Here is a 27,559-nt window from a genome sequence, read left to right on the forward strand (position 1 = left end):
GATTACAGTTTATCTTTATCATTAATACTATTCAAGATAATAACCAAAAACTGCAAAATTTCCTTAAAATTTACAATTTAGTGGCAGCAACCCAACAATGGGTTATTAGATTCATCTGAAAATTTCAGGGCTAATAGAAATTTACCTTATGAACACTTTTACCCCAGTCAGATTTGCTCTAACTGCTTTGGTTTTTGAAATATAAGCCAAAAACTGCATTCATCCCTGTTCTATTTTTAGCCATGGCGGCCATGTTTTTTGACGAAACAGAAAATAAAACAAACTTTATTCAAGATACCCTAAGGATAATTCAGCTTAAGTTTGGTTGGAAATGGTTCTGTAGTTTCAGAGGAGAAGATGTTTGAAATAGTTTACACCAGACGGACGAGGACGACGACGGATGCCAAGTGATGGCTAAAGCTGTACTCTACCAAAAGACAAATGTACATATTTGCACAGACGGTCGTTTCATAGACATATGTAGAGATTTAAAGCATTTTATTTATGACAGAGAATGTTTAAAAATAAATCGTTAATCTTGAGAAGAAAGTGAGGAAATGAAGTATGGTTGCAAATTAAAACTTTAGAAATTTCTTTGTGAAATTTATGTAAAGTTGTTCTCTCCATCGATTTTGAGCTTATATCAGACTTAAATTGTTCTTCTTTTAAGTTCTCCAACATCTTAATAATCAATGTAAAATTCTACAACTAAAATTATGTCAAGGTCAAATGAACCCTGGCAGGCCGACTTCAACAACTTGAAATCGTTATATCCACCGAACACAGTTGAACTTTTATTTATAGCTTCTAGCAAACAGATCTAATCATAAAAAATCGACGTTGAGTAGTGAAGCATAAACATGAGGCCAAGGTCAGTTGAACATTGTCAGAAGAAAACCTCCTGTGAAACATACCTACTGCTTGGTCTGGAGTGGATAGCTGTGTCATTGGTAATCTTTACACATCTTTGTGTGAATCATTGAACCATGAAAAGGAGATAAAGGTTATATAAAAACTATCAGTACAGCTTACAGTCAATCTATATATCAAATATAGCTTTCACATTGTGTTAAAAATCTGATAAACTGGCCTTATCAGAAAAGCTATGTTGATTACAGAATAAGTAAAATGAGTTCAAGGACATATAAGGCATTTGCCAGAAGGAAGCCTCACACTGTATTGCTTCTTGTTTCCCAGATTATCCCGCCTTTGGTGTAGGTAGCTGTATTCACTTAGCTAATGCAAGTAACCCTTAGTCTTGATTCTTTTGGTTTATTGCAGGTGAGAAAAAAAACTGGCAGGTCAACGATTGTAAACAACTCAATGAAGCAATGGCATATAAAATTCAAAACCCTTTAACACACTTATCACTTGTAAACTGTATAAAGTGTTTAAAATGATAAATTGGTCATATTTTTTCATGAAGAACCTCTGCTGTAAAATTAACCTCAAACTTCATAACTAAACCATGCTAACATCAGTATTTAGGCATTACCAAATCAAGTATGGTAAACATTGGAAATGAACAAATACTTTTAATTCAGAAATTATTGCATGCATTTGTTATTGCGATTTTGTCATTTTAGACTAAAATGCGATATTGAGAAAACTCCTGTTCAATTCATATAAAAATTTTCAAAATGGGAGTTAATTTTATTGCTGTTATAACCCTGTTGCATTTTTCACAATAATAAAAACATTGTAATAATTTCTGAATTTACAGTATTTAAACAATAAATTATAAGCTTTGCATCAAAGTACTACAGAGAAAATTAGTGAAACAATGCATTTTTCTCAATAATTATTTTACTTAAATACAAGTAAAGATGCTATAAAGAAACATTTCAACAAAGATTTTGTGCAATTTTATTATAAAGATAGAATGTCATTAAAATACAGATGATCCACATTTTAAAGCATATATAAATGAGGAATAAATCATCAGTCCCGAATATTCTTAATCTATTCTGAAAATGAAGGAATGAGTATCTTCTTATGCTCATATTTCTCTATAAAAAATAATGTAGCTTAAAGATCATGTACATGCCCAATCAAATGTACAGACTATATCAGCATTCCAACTGTACAATAAATATATATAAATCATGTAATGTTAGAACTGAATTTTGTTGAGTTTTAGTTTTGTTGATTGCAATAGAATTTTTTCCTGAAGATATCTTAAAATCTTGATATAGATATATTTTCCATATATATGGGAAATTTGGCATCTTTTGTCTCTTTAGCGCTCTCTATAGGAATATATCTAAAATTGTCAATATGAAATACCGGAAGAATTTGTTAAGTTTTGTCATATTATAAAATTATGAAACAGAATATTTTAGTGATTCAATTCAAACAAGTGACATGCAGGAAATATTTTAAAATGAACCACAAATATGAGGTTCAGGAAACTACATGTTGACCAATTAACCATGAAAATGAGTTCAATTCAACCCTTATAAATGGATGCTAGCACTTTACAATGTAAAACCAAACAAAGAAAACAGTAATTAAGCAAAATGAGCATAAAAGTTTGACATTGATCATAAAACTGGGAAAATTTGGTCAAAATCATTTGACCTCTGAATTCTTAAGATGATTTTCTGGATCAAATAGTGTGGACCTTCTAGTCTTAAAAATCACAAAAATCAAACAACAAATCATTGAACCATTAACATGAGGTCAAGGACAAATGTTGATTCAAAAAATTCAAAACATGTCATATAAATACAAAATTTGGCTTGTCTTAATAATGTATCTTTTTAAATATTAGGCATTTCAAAAATGTTTAACATTGTTACGAACAGATTACCATACATATGTTTGGCTTTTGCATCAGACAATGATGTATGGTAAATTAAATGCATATCCAATTTAAGAAAATGTTATTGTGATATGAATAAGAAGCCCCTATATTATTTATTATCAGTATATTTTCAGGGCAAGCCCTGCCTTTAATAAATTACTCCTTTTAGAATTTGCTATATTTTGTTTCCTCATAAAAATAATCAAAGTAACCTTCAACCTCTCTCAAACAAATAAAAAGATTGAATTCTGTATTTCATTACAACATAAAATCAAACAGTAACTGTCAAATCATATTTAAGCAGTAACAAAACAACATTAATTCCTCTCAGAAAAATTAACAATAAAAACAAATAATTCTAAAGTTACCCCTTAATCTAAGATCATTCAAAATGTTCTGTAGTGCATCCAGTCACACAGATATTTGAAATATAACTTCAAAAAATGTTATTTGCAAGCTCAGCTATATCACAGACAGATTTAACACAACTACAAAAAATAAAAGTTAAAATCCAGTAAACAAACAGATTATGTAATCAAAATTTTGAAAGCACATAAAATTACCACAAGTCGACTTCAATTACTTTTCTTAATACTGCAACTAAGAACATAAGTATTTGATCTTAGCTCTAACAAAAGGAATTCATACTTTGTTCATTGATAGATGCTGTTAGAACAAACACTTTGCAAAAATTTAGCACTATTGTTTAAAATGTTACAATATAAGTAAAGGCTATTCTATTAAAATGTGTGTGGGAGGAAAGGAAGGAAGGGTCATGGGTCTTTTTTTCAGCATGCATATATAACCATTTTGAAAAATTATCTGAAAAGTGGTTCTTGGTTGTAGGGATATATAAGTCCCTTCCTACCCTCTCACGTACATTTTAATGGAATAGCCCTGACTGAAAAACAGTATTATTTGACTGTATTTGATTTTTATTGTTTGTCTTACATCCAAAAGGCAAATCAAATCAAACATATCCAGGAATTCATGGTGTCAATATATCTTATTGAAATTGCCATCAGTCAACAGAAACAAATCCATTAAATCAACATACATATACAAGAAGTAGCATGGATATAGTTTGCATATAAGATTCTTAAAGAATATCAAAAATTTGCAGTCGTAACAAAAGAGATACAGGAATACTTTTAGTATGTAGATTTGATGTTTAAAACTTATTCTTGTTTGGTAGAGGCAACGATAACTTTAATAAGGAGATACAACATTTACAACTTTCATTTCCTAAATGTTTATATATATATATATTTGATATGTAAAAAGTAATGCAGGCAATATTATTGTCATCTTTCAAAGGCTTTTAATACATAATTGAATTATATGATTAAATAACAAAATAAAGATATACATATACAATTATACATACATATATTTTTAAATATCATGTATTTTGGCCCTTTGTCTGTTATAAGAAAAGGACTGGCAATTTTGAAAATAACGTACATAAAAGGAATCCTTTCCTATGCTAAATGTGACTATAAAATGATGAAGAAGAAATAAACAATCAAAAACAAAAATATAAGGCAATATGTAGTGCTTCTCATACCTTGCATTCAATAAAAAAAAAACATCTGTTTTTCTATTTATAAATCAAATACAATTAATTTATTCCCAATTCATTCAATTCTCTATTCATTCTACCGGTACTCATAATATATTCCACTTCCTATGTCTTTTATCATGATTCTTCTTATATATAATTCATAACATTCAAACATTAAAAAGACTAATATTTTTATTAACTACTGATAAAAAACTTTTAAAGAAAAAAAAAGAATCATAGTTGATTCAAATAAAAACCCATATGATAAAAAAAGCTTATATGAAAAGTATGTATCCCATTATGATTTAATAGAGATGAAATTTTATAAAAAAAATTATACATATAAACAGAACTCACTAAGGAAGACTGCTTTTTTCCAGTATTAGATAACTGCAAAGTCAGAATTTTTCATGTGCATTTACTATTGCTTTTATTTGTCAATGGACAAAAATATCAAGATTAACTAGTGCCATTTCAGAAAATGTGGCCTACAAATAATGCTTACAAAATTAAAAATGGATTTCATTTTTGCAAAAGCTCTCCCCTCACAATTATAAAAACATTACAAAAAAGTTCTGACTGTACAGTTTTTTTATATTATTGCTATTGTCTCTTTGTATTTTGTGTCTATTTGACAGAAGCTAAAAAAAATGTTGCTCGCATTGTTTTTCTTAGGATGATTAAATTCAGTGGCTAACAAAGTTTTAATGAGATATGCCAGATATGCATGAAAAACTCCAAAACAACCACATATCAAAGAAACAATATTGTTGTGCTTCATCTTACAGTTTACATATTACAATTTTGATTAATTTGTCTTTGGTTGGAAAAAAACATTTGTTATCCTTTTTCGAATCTTGATTTTGTGATTGTAGTCAAACAAGTAAAAAAAGAAGACCTGTTTATTTATCTGCTGCAGCAGGAAGACAAGTCTGGATTTTGATCTGTTGTAAACAAAAATAGATAAAGTTGGTTTGGATATACTCAACTAATACATCTTCCTATATCTTATAATTATGAAAGTATCAAACTATCAAATTATTTTCAAGGTGCACTGATTTAAGATAGATTACAGAAATCACCAAAACAGAACATTCACCAAAATGATTTCCTATAAGAAACTATAAATTTTACAATTTTTAATTATATCAATTACTCAGAGTGCAAATATTAGTGAGTGAGATCAGTTAACACAATATACCATTGAGAAAATCCCCATCCCTTGTAATAACATTTTCTAGAGTATAGAGAAATATAGACCAACCCTTTTCAATTACAAAAATCACCAAATAGAACATTCACCAGATGATATCCTTTAAGAAACTATAAAATTTTACAAATTTTAGTAATATCAATAACTGACAGTGCAAGTATAAGTGAGATCTCTAAATACAATATTTCATTGAGAAAATCCCCATCCCTTGTAATAACATCTTCTAAAGTATAGAGAAATACAGACCAACCCCTCTCAAAGACTAGTATTCATTAACAGTAAATGGTTTCTACAGTTAAATGCTAAATGATTTAAATGCTCCTAATCCTCTCGTTCATCATTTGTCTTTCTTGTTTTCATTAATATCTTCCCCTGCATGGTTTTGATCATCACATATAACTTCTACTGCACATCGTCTAGGAAACCATCCTCTGTATCTCTTCTTTGTACTACCTGCAATTTATACAAAATATCCAATTAATACGGGAAATAAATCACATGCAAAACTTGTTCATGTAATTTGTAGCTTGTTCTTTATTGACTTGATATAATATTGATATAAGGGTTGAAGGTTACATATACTATTTACTTCATATTATATCACATATTTAAACCTTACTGGTAATCGGTAAGATAATGTGAAAAGGTGATTTTGATTTTAAATGATGAGTTTTGTTAGGTCAAGGTGGCTAACTTGCAGATTTGTTTTAGTGTGCTTTGTATCTACAATTCAAAAATGCAGCTGCAGCTGGTTCATTTACCATCAAAATCAATATTTTATGTAATTGACACCCATAACAGATTTATATATATTTGTTCTATCAACAATATGTGTAATCTTACCTTCTTTAATTTCATCTTCTCTTTTTAATCTTGTTCCATATAACCAATGTCTACAAATAAATGAATTAGAGATTAATTTATGAAAAAATAAAGTTTTACCCGAAACAACAAGGAATATACCTGCATATCTGCTAAAAACTTTCATCAAAAATAAAATTGTACTGCTTTTCTACGGATAGTAACCATTTAATGTTTGCCAAATATTATCAAATCTTTAAAGAGACAATTATGAAATGCAAACAACCAAACATGGCTCTAAGAAAGTTGCTAACCTTTAACATGTTTAAGTCATTTGGTCACTGCTGGATAGATGTCTCTTGTGAATCATACCACATCTCTTCACTTTATTATGAAGAGGAAATAGTCAAAATATTGATATACACATACATTAACAAGTCTCAAAGGTTGATATTAAATTACATTTCTTTGATGGAATATGTTCTTGGACATATAGTTCACTATGTACAAATGCTCTCTGCAGTTTATTTTAGAAAGTTACCATTTGTTACTTTTTTATATGTTTGCAATCCCAGTGACAGATCTAACAAACTGCAAAGATGATGAGTGACCTTATGAATAGTCATTTACATGTTTTTTTAATGGTTTTCTTACCTTTTCCACCTTGTAACTAAGACTTTATCTCCCTTTGTTACTGGTATCCTAGGTTCATCTGTACATGGAAACCTAATGCATACCCTACACCCTTTCGTAATGGGAAACCAGGCACCAGAATAGTCTTCTATTATACTATACTCAAAGGTCCTATCTCTTTTTTGAGCTTTCTGTTGTATCTGCTCAATCTGTTAAATATTAAAAACAAATATGATAGCAAATTTATTGGAAAGTAAAAGCACTGACTGAAGCCCAAATAGAATTGTGTGTACGTTTAATGCTTTTACAACTTAATATAATTACAAAATTAACCATTCAATTCAAATAATCACATTTATACTATAATCTTGAAATTATGTGAGTAGAATTAAGCCTTTCTTTCAGCTTTCAGCCCAGCTATACACTGCTTTTACATTGTCACAGAGATCACATACAATCATAGAGATGATGCAATTCATTGGGAAATGAAATAAACTTTAGGAATGCCTATGCTAACCAGAGTAAAGTAATGGTATGAAACATCTTTGCATTTGCTACTGTCAGTTTTAAAGTGTAATATTGAGAATCAAAGTTCTAGGCTCAAAATAATTCAGTAACACCAATGTTTGGAAAACTCTTTTTAAACATTCATTGACTATACAACAGGTGACTGACCATCATACTCTCTCTAACATGGCACAGGCTTTTTCTAAATGCTTTAGGAACTAGGGGTTTTTCATCTGCTAAACTTATCACATGTATGACAAACCATTCCAGGTTCTTAGTTGTAATAAATTCATTAAATCTCTTCCAATGTTGGTACTTACAGTAAGTGTAAATTGATTACAATCATCCCTGACATTCCAGACCACACCATCAGACTTGGGATACCCTGTCCATGTAAATACCTCAGCTAGATTAGCCTTCCAGCCTAAGTTATACGGGTATATAAAGTCTTCATCATCATCTCTATCTCGATCTAATGCCTAAAATTAAAACCATTCAAACATATTTTCATTTGTTTTTACTAGGCAGCAAATACAAGTAAAATGTATATGAAATACAATCGTTTGCAATCGTTCTGCATCAAGCATCTGTGATGATATCTATGTCAGTCATGTATGTACAGGCTTGATCAACTTTAGCAGAAAACATCTTTATAAATAAATAATAAAGTGTATATGATATGGCTTTTTCAGCATCATACACAAGTGGACACTATTTATCATCCAGGAACTGTTTAGCTTACTATGCAGTAATAGTTTTATTCATTGTTGAAGGCCATACAGACACCTGTAGTTGTTAACATCCGTCATTTTAGTCTTTGCTGGATGGTTGTCTTATTGGAAACCATACTTTTTGATTCATGAATATATCATACAGAAACAAATGTATTAATGTTTTGTCCTCTTTTTCATTTTCATTGTGATTTTTGGTAATAAGAACATCTGAATTTTATCATTTTGAGACCTATTAGATTAAATGAGATAATGAGATGAATATGTTTACCCATCAATTTTAAACCACAAAAAGAAAATACAATCAAAATGTTATAAAAATGCAGATTAATCATTACATCAATGCAAATCATTCGTCATTATTCAAAATCTTGAAAATTGAGACTATAAAAATGTATCCAAACATAATCATATTTTTACAACACTGTTTCAGATTCTAATTTTATGATTGGTTACTTAAATGATTTCAATTTGTATTGCAAACTGTATCAACTTGCAACTCGGGAAAAGCATATTGTGATAATTTCAAATGTTGTAACAGACTGATTGTAATAAAAGAAATTATTTTCCAATCTTATCTCATTTTTTTCATATTGAAGAATAAATCACTATCATGGCATCCCAGTGTAATTTCATTACCTGTTGCAGTTATTGAGTTCACAAAATATGCTTCAATTTTGAATTTTGAATGATAAAAAAACAAGAATGTGTCCCTAGTACACGGATGCCCCTTCCGCACTCAATGGACCATGAAAATGGGGTAAAAAACTCAAATTTGGCATTAAAATTAGAAAGATCATATCATAAGGAACATGTGTACTAAGTTTCAAGTTGATTGGACTTTAACATCATCAAAAACTACCTCAACCAAAAACTTTAACCTGAAGCGGGACAGACGGACGAATGGATGGACGCACAGACCAGAAAACATAATGCACATAAATGGGGCATACAAAAGGGACCAGAAAGTTTCTATTTGTTTGCGATTCTCAAATTATTCATGCTACTTTTCTTCCTTCTTCATACTGATGATCGGTAGTTTATATTTTGACAATATTGTGTTGTCACTATAAGATTCCTTTTTATTAATCAATCTACAGTTGTCAACTTAATTTGATAAAGATTTTTCAGGATGCAATTTTAGCAAAAACCAGCATATATTCTGCATCTATTTTATTCTTTTACAAACATTCATATATTATCAAATATCGGGTAAAATTTTCAAAACAAGTTTAACATTTAGCTTTCATTATTAAATACAGTATTCTAAAAAAACTTGTTGGACTAAAGGTATAAACATTAACAGGACATTTGTTAAAGATTAAACACTTTTGGATACTCCTGATTACCAACTCAGTGTAATGTACTTACTTTTTCTATGATCCAAGATTCTATACCCGTTTCATTTTTTATTATACTTCTCATCTGTATGACATACAACATTCCTACAGCTAGAGTTACACCTACTGCTAAACCTATAGCAAACATAGTACCAATAAATCCAAACAGTCCAAGATATACTACAGGTTCTCTTGTATGGTAGAAATAATAATGCTGAAAAAATAATTCAAACTTATACATAACACTTTTAATTAAAATAGCAAGAAAGTGTTGGAAAAAAAGTTTTGCAGCCAACAACAACATATGATAAATTTCCTTATCACTGCATGTTTATTGGAGTGGGTATTCCCATTTTTAGCTCTTCTAAAGCCTACATTACACTGAACAATGTTATTATTTCAAATCCAGTAGGTCATGACAAATAATTTAGATATATAAGATTTTGATACAATCAAATAATAAATAGCAAATTGTATATTGCTTTAAAATATGGTTAATAAAAGTTTGACGAGTCATTTATAATTTTATGGTAATAAAGCTCATCAACTATTTAGGTTCTTATACATCCATGGCTTTCAAATTGCGAATTTGAGCATTCCTGATTAAGGTAAATCCAGAAAAGTGCTTCAGACACTTGAAGTTTATAACATCTTCTTTTCACTTTTAGACTGTTGCAATACTGATTTTTTTTTAAACGCATTGAACTCTCAAACTGAGGTTAACTCACAGGTGACATTAATAAATCTGCCATGTGCACTTGTTCAAAAAATGTAAAGAATTCACATTTTTTTATATTTTAACCTATTATGTATTTGGTTCAAAGTTTCAAAATCTTACTGCAAGTGTAAGCTAGTGGCAGGGACTTCTTTATCATATCTTATCATACGATAACTATTATTTCATTCCAATAATGCACAATAAGAGAATATGCATTGATGTCTATCATCAGTTTATGTTAATACACGGCTTCTTTCTTAAGATTCTTTATACACTTACCCAATTAATTGCCCTATATGTAGATGGAATCAAAATAAATAGAGCATGAACACAGCCAATTGGTGCAAAAAACAAGAACCATGTAAAATTACCATGGTTAAAATGTCCACAGCAAGTGTTTATCCATGGACAGTGATGGTCCATCTTTATTACACACCTGAAACACATAAAGTAGTACCTATGACATAGTCTATTTATCATTATCACATTACATACAAAGTACTTTCACTAAAATTATACTAACATTTCTGTCATTATGGAAAAAAACTATTGTAACTGTTTTGTGTTAAAAACAGTATATGTAAATATATTAACTGATTTGCTTCAACAATCCATAATACTTTTTGCTTTTAAAATTATTCAAGTTGCTGTGGAAATATGGTTCATAATTGTCAAAAAATATCATAAGGACCATAAGAGCTACTGTTCCATGACTAACATTCAAACAGTTCCTGGACTCTTTTTGTTATTATAGTGTAAAGGTAGAATGTTTAAATAAAAATGGAAATATTACATAAATAAGTTTAAACGACTAATATTTGCTCATTTCTATATTACTCTTTTTTAATCGTTTGTACTATTAATATTTTCATGAAATAATTTGTTTAAAAAGTTTGTTGACTTTCAAAACTCATTTACATTTGCTGTAATTTGACCTTCATGACCTTTATCTGTTTATTTTTACCTGTCACATTTCCTGCAGTGATGTGATCTGGGAGATTTGTATCCTTCACACAGATTACAATATTGTAAATATTGTTTATCTTCTTCATCTTCCTGCAAATAAAAAGTTTTTTGTTTATATAAACATGATAAAAACATAAATATAAAAGTTGTTGATAATTAGACTTTGAAAAATACATGAATTTAATTGGTTGTACTGGTTTGACAGTTGTAAGCTTGCTCATCCCTTCGTTAATTTTATGGACGCCATCACGAGATTTATTATTAATTGTTATTTATCAAGATTACTGTTAATTGGCATGATTGGTATTTACAAAGATAATTTGATATTACTGTTATGTGTTTAGTGCAAAGTGGACTCCACTTAATTGCATACTGCATAATTTGGTTAATTGCATAATTTTCTCAACATATTTTCTGTTTATAATATATAATATAATTTATTAATTCTTCTTCTTCTTCTTCCCGTTACGAGTCAAACTCTGTAGTAAAGTGTAATTGCCTCGGGCGCATCTCAAACAGACAGGAGGCCACTCCTCTGGCCAAAAGTAAAAGTCCAGGAAATAATCTGGACAGTATTTACAATAAAAATATGATATCAATTACATCTATGTACACTGGTTATCCTGCTGTCTATTTCAGATGTGGCTGGGTCCAGGGGATGGTATTCACTCTGGCCCTGAAGTCCTCTAGGGATCCGGACTCCACTACAGATTCGGGGAGTTTATTCCATTCTCTAGTTGTTCGTGGGAAGAATGAGTGGTAGTATACGTCCCTCTTCACTCTTGTTTGTCCGAGTTTGTGGTTGCCCCTGGTCCTACTGTCTCCTGTCGTGTAGTATTTGGCTGGATCAATGGCAATCATCTGATGTTGAGTCTTGTAACACAGCACAAGACTCTGTTTCCATCGTCTGTGTTGCAGTGATTCCCATTGAACAGTGTTCCAGCTAGGTTTTCAAAAGGGCAGGGTGCCAATCCTGAAAAAGGGCATTTAACGCGCGATATGATAATATGAAAAGGGCATATTTTAATAAAAGATGTTAATCAAACATTTGTGTTTATTCGTTGAATCACAGGTTATACAAGAACAACATCTTTAGCCCATATAGAACTCTATCTTTCTACTTTTAAGGCTGAAAAACTTGTCAAGCAGCTTGTCACACAAGTTTTTTTTTATCATTGCTTGGCACAGTTGAACTTTATATGCAGTATGTTTTGAAAGGAGATCTGTTTCATACTGTTTCTATGGTCTACCACATTTTACCAGTTTCACCTTTCTAACCCTGCTGTGCTTGATGGCAATACAGCACAAAACAGCTGTGCTCAGTAAATTCACAATTTTAGGATATAAAGCAACAGTGAAAAATAGTAAAGTAAAGAATACAGAAAAAGATGACCAAGGCACCCTACCAACACTGCTACTAAGACCCTCTTTAACTTTTCCCATAACTCAAAATAAATACCTAAACATATATATTCTTAAGCAAGAAGTATGGAGACACATTTTAGAATATGTAAATGGGTTACTCAATGCTAGGAAAAAAATCAGATTGAGTTATCTTTCTTTATTCGGGTGTGCTCCATCTTTGGAGGATTATAAACAGTACGTAAATATGATGTAAATATGATCACAATATGGCGGCCGATTTTTTGTTATTTTCGTATCAAAAATGAAGGCAGTCAATGACAAATACGTCTGAATTTTCTGTTTATTTTACAGAAAACCAGTAAAACAATGTCTTCAACGAGTTTATAATGGTTTTCCAACTTTCTGTCATTACGTTTCTTCCATGAAACTACGGTAAACATCGCAAATTGTGCCCAAGTTGTTGTATGCACATTTCTTCAAAGATAATTGCCGACCGACCGATTCTATTTGAACGAATTAATGTTGATGATCATTAATGACCCATCCGATAAACGGATTACCTATAACAACAGATTATGACACCAGTTGTAACCATTGATTAGCTTGGGGTGGTAAACAAAGTCATAATCTTTTCCCCAGGTAAAATTTAGTAATTAGCGTATCATATCAATACGCAAATTAATATGCAATCGATCTTCAAAAAAGGCAGGGCGCCCAGGAAACTGTAAAAAGGGCACAGGGCGCCACTCGGAAAAGGGCGGGCGCCGCGCCCTCTGAAAACGGCCTAGCTGGAACACTGCATTGAAGTTGGTCCAGTAGCTTAGTTACACATCCAGGAGAGTTGTCCTGGTAGCAACTATAAACAAAGCGAGCTGCTCGTCTTTGTACCTGCTCTATGTCGCGTATGGTGGTGATTTGGTGAGGATCCCATACTGGGGAGGCATATTCCAGGGTTGGTCTTACGAGCGTAGAGTAGGCTGTGGCTTTTGTTGCTGGAGTACACCTACCAAGATTTCTCCGTAAGAAGCCAAGTGTCTTTGAGGCTTTCCCTATGGTCTGGTTAATATGGTTTGTCCAGGTGAGGTCTTTGTTGATAGTGAGCCCCAGGTATTTCCCGCTGTCTATTGTCTCTAATGTGTGTCCATGGAGTGTGTAGGATGTCTGGTGTTGATGACGTCGTCCTGAGACACGGATGACTGTGCATTTCTCCGGGTGGAAACATATTTGCCACTCCTTTTCCCATTTTTCCAGCGAGGTTAGGTCTTTTTGCAGCAAGTCTGTATCTGCTGTATTCCTAATGCGGAATCAATATGTTTTTAAATATTGTTATAAGGTTACCAACTGTTTCAGATACAAAATGAATAGACCAGGTTATGAATAGACCAGGTTACGAAACAACTGCACCTGTGCAAATAGTCCAGGTTGCTAAGTGTGGACAGGGAAACAAGAATTTTTGAAAACGGACCCAGATTTAGTATGGTAAAGTCAATTAAACTTACTGGTTCCCATCCTAAAGGAACAAATCCTGGTCCTTTGAATGCTGCTAAAAGATAGTTATACAGCGTCAAAACGTTCCAGGTTAAAAATATCATCAAATTTATCACTCCTCCTAGTGTAAAAATTGGCCACCACATCAAAGTGTTTCTCACAGAGGCTGCTGATATCAGAAAAATAACTGTTAAAGCTATTATTGGACCCCAGTGCAGAAGTTGCATTGGGTTAATTTCTATCCTTTTCGTCGCCATGACCTCTTTATATGTTTTTAATCTATAACTTTTAATGTGTTGTACTAAAATTATTTTTTTCAATCATATTACTGGTCTAAATTACATATTTCATGTTTTTTGTGTTTTGACTTGTTTTGGTTGCAAACCGGAACCAGTGCGAGCTTTCGAATTCTCGTGTTAATTTTCCTAATCTAAAACCCAGCTACCAAATCTGATCTCAAATGTAAATAAAAGCAATACAAAACTCCTTTAAAGAGAAACAAACTATTTAAAAAAATATATAATTAAATTTTGAGTATAATAGAATATATTCAAATTGATGATATATACAATATATCCAAGTAAATTCTAAAAGAAGATTCCATTTTATAGCAATTTTGAAAGACCTTTCGTTACTTCTCTGACTTTTTATCATTTATCAAAGGGAATCCAAATCGAGGCGTTGCGATCAACAACATGGCGAGCTTGGACCAAAATTCCAATGCTACTCTGCAAGGAATTGCAAGGCATATCAATTGCCTAACAGAAGATAACAGAAATACTAGGAAGAAAGCTTTAGAAGGGATTAGGAAGGACACTTTGGACAGAAATCCATCGTTACAAGTGTCCGAATTAACTCATATATTAAGCGAAATCATTAAACCATTGTTGAAAGCTTTTTCAGATCCAGTTGAAAAATGCAGAAACCTGGCAATAAGTACAGTAAAAGATTACTGCAAAGTTATAGAGAAACCAGTGAGATTTTTACCATACATTATGCCAGTGCTTGTACAAAGATTAGGCCAACAAGACATCACAGAACCTTCAGAAGAATTGAGATTGTTGTTAGTGGAATTCTGCTCGGATATTGTAGAATTTTCTGGAAAAGATATTCATATTTTCTTAGATGACTTTATAAAGATCTTACAAAGAACCTTAATAGATGCATACCCTGAAGTAAAGAAGGAAAGCTGTCGATGTTCTTCTGCCATAGCCAAATCAGTACCAGAATATTTTCATATGCAGTCTGAAACTTTAATCAAACCACTGTTGATGTCCATAACTCACCAGCATTCAAAAGTTAGAACACTTGTCATTCAAACAATTGGTAAGTATCTGTTCTTATTTAAAGAAAAAGAAAGTGCACAGAATATATGTATCTATCTACCATTTGTCTATGTATACCTACCTTACAGTCTTAGGATAATATAAGAAAGAACATTTGGTGTGTTTGCCAATGAGACCAATGTTTCCAAGAGACCAAATGACACAGAAATTTACAACTATAGGTCACAGTATGGTATTCAACAATGAACAAAGTCATCTGTGCTACAAGTAGTACATGTTGCGGTGGACATAACAATTATGATTGTCTGTCCATCCAACCATCATTGCATCTGTCTGTCATGTTTTGTTAATGCTTAGGAATTTTAAAAAGGTGACACTTTTGATCTTAGACCAAGCATAATTATACTGTGTGCAATATTATTGCCAATATAAATTTTTACCATTATAACTAAATACGAACAGTTACATTGCTACAAACTACATTTGTCCACTTGAACAGGACTTTCAACAGATGAAGCGAAATGGATTGTCTTCCAATAAAACAAAAACTGTTGGTTTCTGAATTAAATATGTCTATCTTAGAGCTCAATAAATTGTCTCAGATAAACTTTTCTACTTTACATACAATGTTGGTACTGCCTATGGGCAGGTACACAACAACCCGTGTGAATTTTGCTTTTTCCACCCGTGCCCACTCCAGCTATTATCTTTTTTTTGTAAAAATATTGATTATAATTGCTTATCTACTTTTTTCAATTGATTGTACTTGCAAGTCTTTTGATTAAACAAAAGAAATTGCATAAAATTGAGAATGGAAATGGGGAATGTGTCAAAGAGACAACAACCCGACCAAATAAAAAACAACTGCAGAGGGTCACCAACAGGTCTTCAATGTAGCGAGAAATTCCCGCACCCGGAGGCGTCCTTCAGCTGGCCCCTAAACAAATATATACTAGTCCAGAGATAATGAACGCCATACTAATTTCCAAATTGTACACAAGAAACTAAAATTAAAATAATACAAGACTAACAAAGGCCAGAGGCTCCTGACTTGGGACAGGCGCAAAAATGCGGCGGGTTAAACATGTTTGTGAGATCTCAACCCTCCCCTATACCTCTAACCAATGTAGAAAAGTAAACGCATAACAATACGCTCATTAAAATTCAGTTCAAGAGAAGTCCGAGTCTGATGTCAGAAGATGTAACCAAAGAAAATAAACAAAATGACAATAATACATAAATAACAACAGACTACTAGCAGTTAACTGACATGCCAGCTCCAGACTTCAATTTAACTGATTGAAAGATTATGATTTCATCATATGAACATTAGGCACAATCCTTCCCGTTAGGGGTTTAGTATCATACTATCATAACATATATGAGAAGAACATAACCCGTGTCATGCCAACAACTGTTTTTAGAATAAATGTGTTTAGTTCCGATGCAAAGACTTATCAGTGACTCAATATTAGGCCAACTAAAATTAATTAGTAGATTTTCATCCAAAGTTTTGAAAAAAATGGGGCGGGTGGGAGGATTTTATTTTTTAAATTTTATTCAATTTGAAACCTTCTTGTGGCGTGAACTTCATATATATGCAAGTGTTATAATTACAAAATTTAGCTTATACCATGTAAATGTTTAAACATGTATAAAAAATCGTACATAATTCTTGAATAAACATCTCTAATTTGCAACGCGGACTGTTCTACATGCAATTTCTACTTTAGAAACATATTTTCAGCAAACAGTAAAACCATGGAGAAATTCTCTATTCATTTGACTACCAACTCCAAATTTATTTTGCTCTCTAAGCGATGGTTTGTAGTCCCCATAAACTTATGCAAATGCAATGGTATGCGGCACAAGTATTATTAATGAAATGAACACTCAAACAAGTGTTGCCAGGAATAGTAAAGTTGGCACTTTTAAGATTCTCAAGTTATGAAAGAAGTGACGCATATATAATTACATTATAAATGGTATTTTGTGTTTTTAAACAAAAACAATAGCCATAGGTAAATCTAAGGGTTTTCTAGTACACAATGTGTATGTTTGCCGACTTTTTGAACTCTTTTTTTTTTTCTACCAATTTGTTCCACGATTCTTGCACTTTGGAAATCATTCACAGCCCAAATTTGCTTACACAAAGTCAATGTATTATTAAATAAATCCACAATTTTCTGATGAAAGGAATTTCCAATTTGTGACATACCGCGATTTGCGTTGGACACAGCGTATTTAATACTCGTAACCCGAATATTTCATGCCCTTCTGGTAATCTTTCTATATTCTCCGTAGATGATACTGTCATCATTGAGCAGCAGATTTTGTCAACATAATCGTTTTAAAGTACTCGAAACAAGAAATATGAAAATCGAAATTTTATAAACAGGAAGTTCGAATGAAACGAAATTATTGACGGTTACCGGTAACGGAAATGAACAAAATCCGGAAATCGTAAATTTTGCAAAATAAAAAAAATCGGGGCGGGACGATTTCAGAGGGGCGGGCGGGGATGAAAATCTATCAATTAATTTTAATTGGCCTTAACGCCAAAATATGCAATCTTTAATGACTTGACAACAGTATCGTAATTATATCCCTTCTTAATAAGTCTATTCAAAGGTTTTGTAAGTTTCTGAGGTGAATACTGACACCTTTGTGCTTTATAAAGAATATTTCCATAAAAAATTGGATGTGAAATACCTGAACGTATTAGAAGTCTGCATGTTGAGCTATATTTACGAATGATGTCTTTATACCGATGATAAAATTTAGTAAATGTTTTGACTAGTTTGTGATATCGAAAACCCTGGTGTAATAATTTTTCAGTAATACATAAATTTCTCTCGTTAAAATCTAAAACATTGTTACATACACGAGCGAATCATACAAGTTGAGATATATAAACACCGTAAGATGGTGACGAGGGAACGTCACCATCTAAAAACGGATAATTAACGATAGGAAATGAAAAATCATCCCTTTTATCATAAATTTTAGTATTCAGCTTTCCATTAGTGATATAGATATCAAGATCGAGAAAAGGGCAGTGGTCATTGTTAGTATTAGCTTTATTTAAAGTAAGTTCAACAGGATAAATTTCATTAATATACATACTGAAGTCGTCATTATTGAGAGCCAAAATATTATCCAAATATCTAAAAGTATTATTAAATTTGTTTATCAGATGTTGTTTCGATGGGTCTTTGCTTATTTTTGTCATAAATTGTAACTCATAACAATACAAAAACAGGTCCGCAATAAGTGGTGCACAGTTAGTCCCCATTGGAATTCCGATAATCTGACGATATACGGAATCCCCAAAGCGAACAAAAATGTTATCTAGTAAAAATTCAAGGGCATATATAGTATCAAAGCATGTCCAATTAACATAGTTTTTTTGTTTATTGCTACTCAAAAATGACCTAAAAGAGTTTGAACATATATATTCACATTCTGATTTTTTGAATGCCCATTTAATTAGGTGTGTGAATTTTTTCTTAATGAGAATGTGAGGCAATGTGGTATACAGGGTAGAAAAATCAAAACTTTGAACAGATTCAAAATCACCAATATAAGCATGCAATTTATCAAGTACTTCCAACGAGTTCTTGACACTCCAAAAGTAATTTATTCCACTATTTTCGAAGGCCTTATTTGAACAATTTATTATCAGGGTTTTAATTGTACCAAGTGTGCTGGTAAGAAGAATAGACAATATAGTCGTTGAACAATGGCTTGAAGACGAAATAAATCTATATTTGTAAGGGGTTTTATGTAGCTTCGGAAGCCAATACATAGTTGGGACTTTCATTGTATTTGGCTCTGCTTGTAAAGCGGTGACTAAAAGTTTATGTTTGTTACAGATTTCGTTTTCTGAAAATGGAGTAAGTTGGAATGTTGGTGAATTGGTGATTTCCTTTTTCAGAACCTCAATGTAAAATTTACGTCAAACAATAATAATATTATTAGCAGCTTTATCGGCTGGGACAAAAATAAATACCTTGGCTAGTTCTTTGAGTTTATGTTTGATACGAGAAATAGGTTTATTGTGGTTATTGTTAATAGTAAAATGTTCTTTAAAATGTTGAATACGTATATCAACTATCTTCATTACTGAATTAAAAAAAGAGTCCAAAGATTTTTTGTCAGCTTTTTCCCGTTTTATCCATTTCATACAGTAAGTATGGAGTGAGTCGTGGATGATATTACGACACTCATTCCAATTAATAATTGACGGGGGACGATATTTAGGTCCTTTACTGAGGAATGATTTTAACTCTCGGTCTTGAACGATGTTAAGATCTCCTGTTATAACATGGGAAATGGGTCCATAAATATATTCGGAATTACTGCAATTACATGAAGTAGGTGTATTTTCACTGATATTATCATCTTTACACAATTGACTATAATTAAACACAAATTTCCACTCCTATGGGTGGGCAGAGTGGACAAGCTAACAATTTTGCACACCCGGTGCCCACTCCCACTGTGGACGGGTGGACAAAGCAAAATCCACCTGAGCTGTAGTGTATATGTACATGTAGTTTAAGGCAAACTTACTGATCAATAAACATGTGGACAATTTTCTTAACCTAAGGTACAAAAATGTACCATTTTGACTTTAATTTTTCTTTAGATTTTAACTGAATTTCAGGTTGAATTAAAATAAAACTCAAGATCTGAATGTGTCGATATTGAGGAATGAAAATAGAATAAAAAATCAACAGTAAAGAGAAGCCCATTCGGACTAGCTCTAGTTCAGAGTATATGCATGCATGGTTGTTTTTTATATTCCTGTCTATTTTACAGGAAATGTTATTCAGTATGGTAATGGAAAAGCAGTGGACACAATTGTGTCTCACTTTGCCCAAAGATTATTTGACGATTCCCCTGCTGTCAGAAAAGCTATTGTTACAGTAACAGGCCATTGGTTATTAGATTTGCCTGATAGGTACTCATTTCATCATAAGTTAATGCCACTGTTGTTGACTGGGATATCAGATACTCAACCTGAGATTCAGGAAGTGGCAGACTCATTGTGGTATGATGTAGGTGAGTAGCAATATTATAACCAGCTTCAAATAAATGTTCATGAATCATGATAAAGGCAAAGAACTATTTTAAAGTCTTAAAAAGTAAGATGATTTTTTTTATCTAAATATACATGTACCTTTATTTAAAAGGCAGTGATTGTATCCTTTGAAGCAGTTGAATGTTAATAGCATATTTTGTTATAGATATATCAATCTAACATATGAAAATGAAAACATTTTTGTTACTGTCATGAATCTCATTATATTTCAAACAAATATTTATTTACATTCTGTATGCATATTTAAATGTCTTTTCAGGCTTAAAATTTGAAAAAGAAAATGAAAAAGACTTCAAAGACAAACTTGATTTTGAAAAAGAAGCTCCAAGTCATTATCCTCCAAATGGTTAGTATATAATGGTATATATGTTATTATGGTTTAAAAATATATGAAACCTTTCTAATAATAAGTACAGTATTACAAAATTTCAAAGTGCAACAAGAAGCTCACTAACAAAGCAGAAATGGTCAAAGATTTGGTTTTGGTCTATATACTATGACACTGATGAATAACCAACAATAAAAATGCTTTCCTCTTTTTCTTTGGTTGTTGTTGATTTGTAGTAAAAGGTTATGGCTGATTTTTAGTAAAAAATCATACAGGAGCACATTATTTCTCTTTCAAATTTCACTTTAAATCCAATTACCTTTAGGAGGTCACCTGGTGGCACCCGCCTCTTATTATCAATATAGCAAAGAAAATGAATAAATTATACTTGCAATAGACAACTTTCGAGTTTGATTGATTTACGCCAAAAACTTTGGATTTAATGAACATCGTTCGGGGTTTGGGGGCGTTGTCACTTCTGTTCCAATGTTGATCGAGTGGTTGGAAACTATAAAGCTATATTGCCTGAATTATTTGATAAATTGAATTCTCATAATTGTCTTTCAGCACTGCTGTCTTTAGGGAATTGTGATTAAGTGCCTACAGAACAAATATTATTTCTAGTTTATCCTGCACAATGACGATCACTAAGACGCTTGATGAACGTTTATAGTGCAGGGATACAGGCGATCCCCTCTATCTGGTAAATGACGTCATAAAGGCGTGCATTATTGATGAGTTTTTTTCAGTTGACGGTCATACTCGATACTTAAACAATAGCTTCAGATATCAGACTCACTAATGTTGACGTTTTTTTTTAATTTATATTAAGCACCAGCAGACTTCAAAATTTGTTTGAAATATTAATCTTATATCAGCCAAGAATCTCTCTACATTGTAAGCAACATGTTTTAAAAATTAATTTACTTCTCAGTATGGTGATTGGTGAAGTTTGAAATCAATTGTTCTACACTGCTACAATTCAAACAAAAGGAAAAGAGAATGTAATCTATCTCAGATATCTGATAAATAATGAAGTATAAGTAAAGATATTTAATTTTTGGCAGATCTTATTAATAGTTATGACACATCGTATTTGTCATCAAATATTGGTGAAAACCAGATTCATTGAACAATTTGTTTTGTCAATAATATCCTTACATAGTGTTGATTAAATTTTTTCTAGTGGAGAGACCCAACCTTGGATGTCGGGTATTAGTAAATAGAAATCTGTCAAAGATAGTCAATGGGTTAATGAGGGATATTGTGGACTGGGTGGCACCCACCCGTCTCAAATCTGCATCACTGCTCTATGTACTACTACTTAATGCTGAGGATTACATAACCCAACACATGACACCATTGATATCTGGTATGAATAAAGCATGTGCAGACCAGGAAGTACAAGTTGTCAAAGATGTAAGTTTTATATAACTAATAGTTCTCTATTTGATATGAAAATAACACGGTGTGCCATTGAAACAACTATCAAAAATAGCAAATAAGCAAACATAGGCCACTGTACAACCTTTAACAATGAACAAAACCCATACCTTATAGTAAGTAATAAAATTGTATGAATTTATATATGAAAGATGTAAGTTTTACAACTAACAGTTCTCTTTTTTCTATTTGATATGAAAATAAGAAGATATGGTATGATTGCCAATGAAACAGCTGTCTACCAGAGACCAAATGACATAAGCAAATATATGTCACTGTTCAACCTTCAAAAATGAACAAAACCCATACCTGATAGTAAACCATAATAGACACAGTCAATGTAAAACTATTCCAACTTTAAAAAAACGGCAGCCTGATCATTTAATTCATTTTTTTCTTTTATACTAAGAAGGCACTTTGATACATATATATTATGATTTATTAATTTCTTGAAGACTTTTTATTTAGTAACTATCATTTACTTGACAAATACTGGAAAAAGTAACAGACTCTGATAACTTATTTGATATTTCAATATATCAACTAGAAATAATATAAAAACTTACCAGGAAACCTTACACATTACTAAATTGGTAAATTAATACAACAGTTATCATGGTTATAGGTTTGATCTAGTAATTGGTAAATTAATACAACAGTGATCATGGTTATAGGTTTGATCTAAGTTGATAAATTTTAAATTACAGGTACAGAGAAGTGCAGAGCTTGTAGGTTACTTTGTGGAGCCAGAAGTCTGGTGGAAACTAGTACAAGGCAACATCAAATCAACACAGTCATATACATCACTTATGATTCTAGCAAACATCATGAAAGGAACAGAAAGAAGTAAACTGAAGCCATATCTATCAGACATATGTTGTACTCTGGCAAATCCTGATATATGCTTATCTATTACGGTATTGAAATAATATTACTTTTTCTTGTCTTGAAATTGTAGATTATTTATGGCTTAAAAATGTTATTTGTATGAAAAAAACCCGCATGTACTATATTATTAGATAAAGGTTTTGATTACAAAAGAACTTTCACATTTATATTAATTGATGATCATTGAATACATAAACCCAAGAGACAGACAATGACAGTTCTTGGCTTATAGTTGTGAAAATCCATTTTTCTCTGCCTCAACACTTTAAACCATCTAATTTAAAGAATTTTTTGGACTTCTTAAACTGATATTAGATTGATGATTGTACTTGCAGACTCCACTACAGCAACAGTTATTGAAATGTATGGGTACAATGATGGAGGTTGGACAGACAGACGTGAGGGATGTCGGCCAGATTATATTCAATGTACTGATAACTGTTATAGCTCTTAAACAGGCAGAATCTACAGCTGAAGAGGTATTTAATATTGATTAAGCAGATTTGTGTATAATATTGGTCAAGAAATATTTATACTGATAAATACATTATGAAATTATATTTGCAAGACATTTTTTTCAAAATTCATTCACAATTCTTAAGGGCATACAATACAGTTACAGGGGAGGTAATGACATTGCTAACATAAATTGTTATTTATTTGTTTTATTTATTGACTTATCGGGAAAAGATGCAGTTTTCGACTGATTTTTATCATTCAAACTGATTTAACTTAAAAAGAGTTAATGGACCCCTCTTTTTAAAAATGACATTTGGTTTGATTACGTAAGAACATTATGTGTACCAATTTTCATCAAAACGTAAATAGTGCATTTTTTTTTAATTTGATTAATATACATAAAAAAATAACACATAATTTTCAAATAATTTAACAAAAAAACAGCTCTTGTTTATCTTTTAAAACAAAGTTATGTATTTCTATCGAAAGGAAAAATACGTCCACAAATCTGGATTTTGAGGAAATATACTTTTTGAGTAAATTGAGGTTCAAATTTCAGATGCTTCCTCAAAATCCAGATTTGTGGGGGTCAGTTGTCAGTGGAGTAAACTCGACAGACTCTACTAACTGAGTTGGACGATTTAAAGTAGACCTTGTAGTTTCAAATGGAAGGGGAGACAACTCACAATTGAATTTAGTACTAAAAATATAAAAGAAAGCTTTGTAATGTACTACAATGAGTTTTTATCTCTGTTACAGGCTCATACATTGCTAGGCAAGTTGTCAGAGGTGGAAGGCTTTTCAACAAAAGATGAATTATTCAGAAAACATACTAAGCCATTGATTAATTCATTTGAAGATAGTTATGTCATGTGGAATACACATACACCAGAAAGACTTGTGTTAGATACTCTACTGATTGAGTCAGGTAAATTGATTTTTCAGTTATGTGGTTGTTTGCACTTTTCAGATGTTGATTCAGTATATTGTGTTGTCAAATATTTCTTTTTAAAGACTATATATTGTGTTACTATGGAGACCAGTGACAGCTCTAATTGTACAATAACATACATAAATTGCTTTGACAAAATTTGTTAAAGATCACTGTGATAAAATGTATGATTGCAGTAACATGGGATGAAGTCAAAATGTCTATGAAATTCCAATTATTGATAAATCTTTTAATGAGTCAGAATTGAATATTGATTGATATCAACTTAAGATGTTGAAATTATGATATGATATTAAACAAGCCTATGAAAATTGTCATTTCTGAAGGGCGGTTGCTTCCAGTTTGAATGTATTTTTTTGTCGGTCATTAAATGATTGGGATACATTGCATGACATATGTGCAACTTTTATATTTATATGTAGTATGATTTATGTCAAATTTTGATTTCTTTTATATATGCACTTTTGATACATGTATGTATTTTGAAGATTATTTCCCTATTCATTTGGTTGATATTTTAAACAAATTATTGATTTATACATAAAATAAAATTTCAAATAGGACCAATTGTTGGAGAATTGTTAGATGAAGTTATGGCCATATTAGTACCCTGTCTTGACCCAAAGAAGGATGCTGAGATGAGGGTTAAGTTCTTCAGCCTTCTATCCCAACTCCTAATGAATGCTAAGGAGACATTAGATTCCCAAGGAAAGTTTGGAGACATATCAGTGATCGTAGTTAGGGATATAGTTATACCCAACATGGTGTGGCAAGCAGGAAGAATAGCATCAGCTATCAGAACTAGTGCTGTGTCTTGTATGTGGGCATTGTTACAAAGTGGAGTCTTGGATAAAGAAAAGGTTTGGAAATTTTTTAATGTTTCTGATTTTAGTGTGAAACTGGTATCTTGTATGTAACCTATGGTAATTTGATACTTTAATATATGATAAAGAGTGGTTTGGTTAAATATGCAAAAGCATTTCATTTATATTCTAAGTATTCCATTTTCTAAAACAAAAACATTGATTTAACACGGGGAATAACATCAATCAATTTGCAGCCATTTTGTGTAAAGGAAATAAGTCTAGCCTTTATTTTACACTTCATTGATTCACATTATTTTTTTTTTTAAATTCATATTATCATCTTTTGGTAATGTTAATGCTGAAGTTACCTTATACTTTGATATCTGTTTTTATTTTATCCTATAAAGGGGTATTAGGCCAATTTGAGGACAAGATTAAAGGAGTAGGGGCAATAAGATCCTTCTTTGGCCCATTAATTACTGCAAATTTAAAAAGTTATCATATATATTCTTAAATTACTGAAAACTTGAGGTTTAAGGTATTCAGAAAAACAATATAAATTTTACATTGAACGAGTAACCATCTCAACAAATCATGACTTAATTTGCATATTTTGTAAAATTTTGTGATTTTCCTTGTTTTTCATCAAATTTGAAGTATATTTTAGATTGAAAAAGTATGTGCGTACCCAAGAAACAACTTTATACTTGGTGAGGTTATGTCAATAGTTATGACAAAACTTCTGTTGAATTATTCTGCTGTTTTTTGGCTGTGCACAATGTTTCCAAGACGGAAATAAAGATAGAAAAGTGCATAAATTCTGTATTTTTTTCATTGTTTTTGTGAAAACAGTACATATGACGTAATTGTGACATCATCAGATAAAAATCTTTATGTTTTTCATTTATATTCTTGACCCTATGCATTTCTTAACTTTTTATGCCAATTTGAAATAGTTATCAAACATTTTATTTTCTTGGGCCAGAACTAGGCCTTAATGCCCCCACTCCTTTGTATTAAAATATTACCAATGTTTTCTTCAGATGCAACCTGTTGTTGAAGATTTAATCACACAACTTAAAACCTCCATGGATAGTGACAACAAGAATACTCGACTGGTTTCCTGTCGTGTGATGACAAGGCTGTTAGAGCTCATGAACAGTTCCCTTGACCAGGACAATCTGTACAACTTCTACCCAGAGTTACTGAAGCGGTTAGATGATAGCAGTGATGAGATTAGAATTGTTGTATCTAAAACATTCCTGGCATATTTGGAATGTTTTGAAGGAAAATACAAGGTAGATCAGTATAGGCTACACCTAGAGTCTATTTATAAAGGTCTACTGGTGCATCTAGATGATCCTGATGCTAAAATACAGAACTCAATACTAGGTAGGTAGAACATTTTTAAAATTGAAATTATACAGACTTGTGGATATTATGTGAAAGAACTACTATTTAAAATCTTGAAGAAGATTAACAAAAATGTGCATAAATTTCTTTTTGTTGTTGAAAAATCAGTCTAGTTTCAGAAAAGGCTTGCTTTTATGAATCAAGAGTAAATTTTCTTATAAATCGGATACTACATTGATGAGTATAGGACACATTTATTCTAGTAACTTTCCACAATTAGACTGTCAGTCATACAAATCCTTATAAAAGTCAGAGTAGATCATTATCATGTTTCATGACCAAGATCTCGTACATCTGATATCCCAGTGTTTCCTTATTTGCTTTCATGACTTTAAAAAGATGTTATAAGCTGTTTAAAAAGTTTTTATTTGAAGAAATGTATATGATTACTTTGTCATGTTATTTATTTGTTTTTTTGTGGTTTTTTTCAGAGGTACTTAAAGAAGCAGGAAAATTCTCTCCACAGATGTTAATCACAGAAATAGAAGGTGTCAAGCACAAGCATCGGACAAATAGATACTGTGAAGAACTTATAAAGACATTTAAATCTTCTTAACGGAACTTTAATACTGAAAAAATATTAAAGATTTATCTATTAATTTATAATATGCTGATGTGTTCAAACACCATATCATGTCAAGTTTTATTTGTATTCATAAAATCATTTCAGTACTGAGTTAATGAGTTCTTTGAAATCCACAACTATTTAAAAGTACCTGGTATTCAGCTGTATTTTTGTTATGGC

General features: G+C 31.5%; 2 protein-coding genes across 2 annotated transcripts; one reads left to right on the forward strand and one right to left on the reverse strand.

Moving 5' to 3' along the window:
• Nucleotides 1–1,850: 1,850 nt before the first annotated feature.
• On the reverse strand, nucleotides 1,851–14,564 carry LOC139487736 (palmitoyltransferase ZDHHC6-like). The gene is made up of 8 exons (XM_071272778.1): nucleotides 14,144–14,564; nucleotides 11,278–11,369; nucleotides 10,593–10,749; nucleotides 9,627–9,809; nucleotides 7,845–8,003; nucleotides 7,039–7,226; nucleotides 6,427–6,476; nucleotides 1,851–6,036 (listed from the first exon to the last, which is right to left on the reverse strand). Exons 1-8 carry the CDS (start codon nucleotides 14,387–14,389, stop codon nucleotides 5,921–5,923), a joined length of 1,191 nt encoding a protein of 396 aa, XP_071128879.1. The 5' UTR covers nucleotides 14,390–14,564; the 3' UTR covers nucleotides 1,851–5,920.
• Nucleotides 14,565–14,768: 204 nt separating this feature from the next.
• Nucleotides 14,769–27,491, forward strand: LOC139487737 (dynein axonemal assembly factor 5-like). The gene is made up of 10 exons (XM_071272779.1): nucleotides 14,769–15,458; nucleotides 20,243–20,485; nucleotides 20,785–20,871; nucleotides 22,040–22,272; nucleotides 23,004–23,213; nucleotides 23,520–23,663; nucleotides 24,403–24,571; nucleotides 25,157–25,455; nucleotides 26,445–26,793; nucleotides 27,246–27,491. The coding sequence occupies exons 1-10, from the start codon at nucleotides 14,828–14,830 to the stop codon at nucleotides 27,368–27,370; spliced, it is 2,490 nt and encodes an 829-aa protein (XP_071128880.1). The 5' UTR covers nucleotides 14,769–14,827; the 3' UTR covers nucleotides 27,371–27,491.
• Nucleotides 27,492–27,559: the final 68 nt, after the last annotated feature.

The sequence above is a fragment of the Mytilus edulis genome, chromosome 9 (genome assembly GCF_963676685.1).
Source record: "Mytilus edulis chromosome 9, xbMytEdul2.2, whole genome shotgun sequence".
In the NCBI taxonomy this organism is placed as follows: domain Eukaryota; kingdom Metazoa; phylum Mollusca; class Bivalvia; order Mytilida; family Mytilidae; genus Mytilus; species Mytilus edulis.

Coding starts and splice junctions, on each gene's coding strand:
- LOC139487736 (XM_071272778.1), bottom strand. CDS start 14,389: ATGGCGACGAAAAGGATAGAAATTAACCCAATGCAACTTCTGCACTGG. Junction 10,750..11,277: donor CACTGCAGGAAATGTGACAG/GTAAAAATAAAC, acceptor TATGTGTTTCAG/GTGTGTAATAAAGATGGACC. Junction 7,227..7,844: donor GTAATCAATTTACACTTACT/GTAAGTACCAAC, acceptor AATATTTAACAG/ATTGAGCAGATACAACAGAA.
- LOC139487737 (XM_071272779.1), top strand. CDS start 14,828: ATGGCGAGCTTGGACCAAAATTCCAATGCTACTCTGCAAGGAATTGCA. Junction 24,572..25,156: donor TACTCTACTGATTGAGTCAG/GTAAATTGATTT, acceptor AATTTCAAATAG/GACCAATTGTTGGAGAATTG. Junction 26,794..27,245: donor AATACAGAACTCAATACTAG/GTAGGTAGAACA, acceptor GGTTTTTTTCAG/AGGTACTTAAAGAAGCAGGA.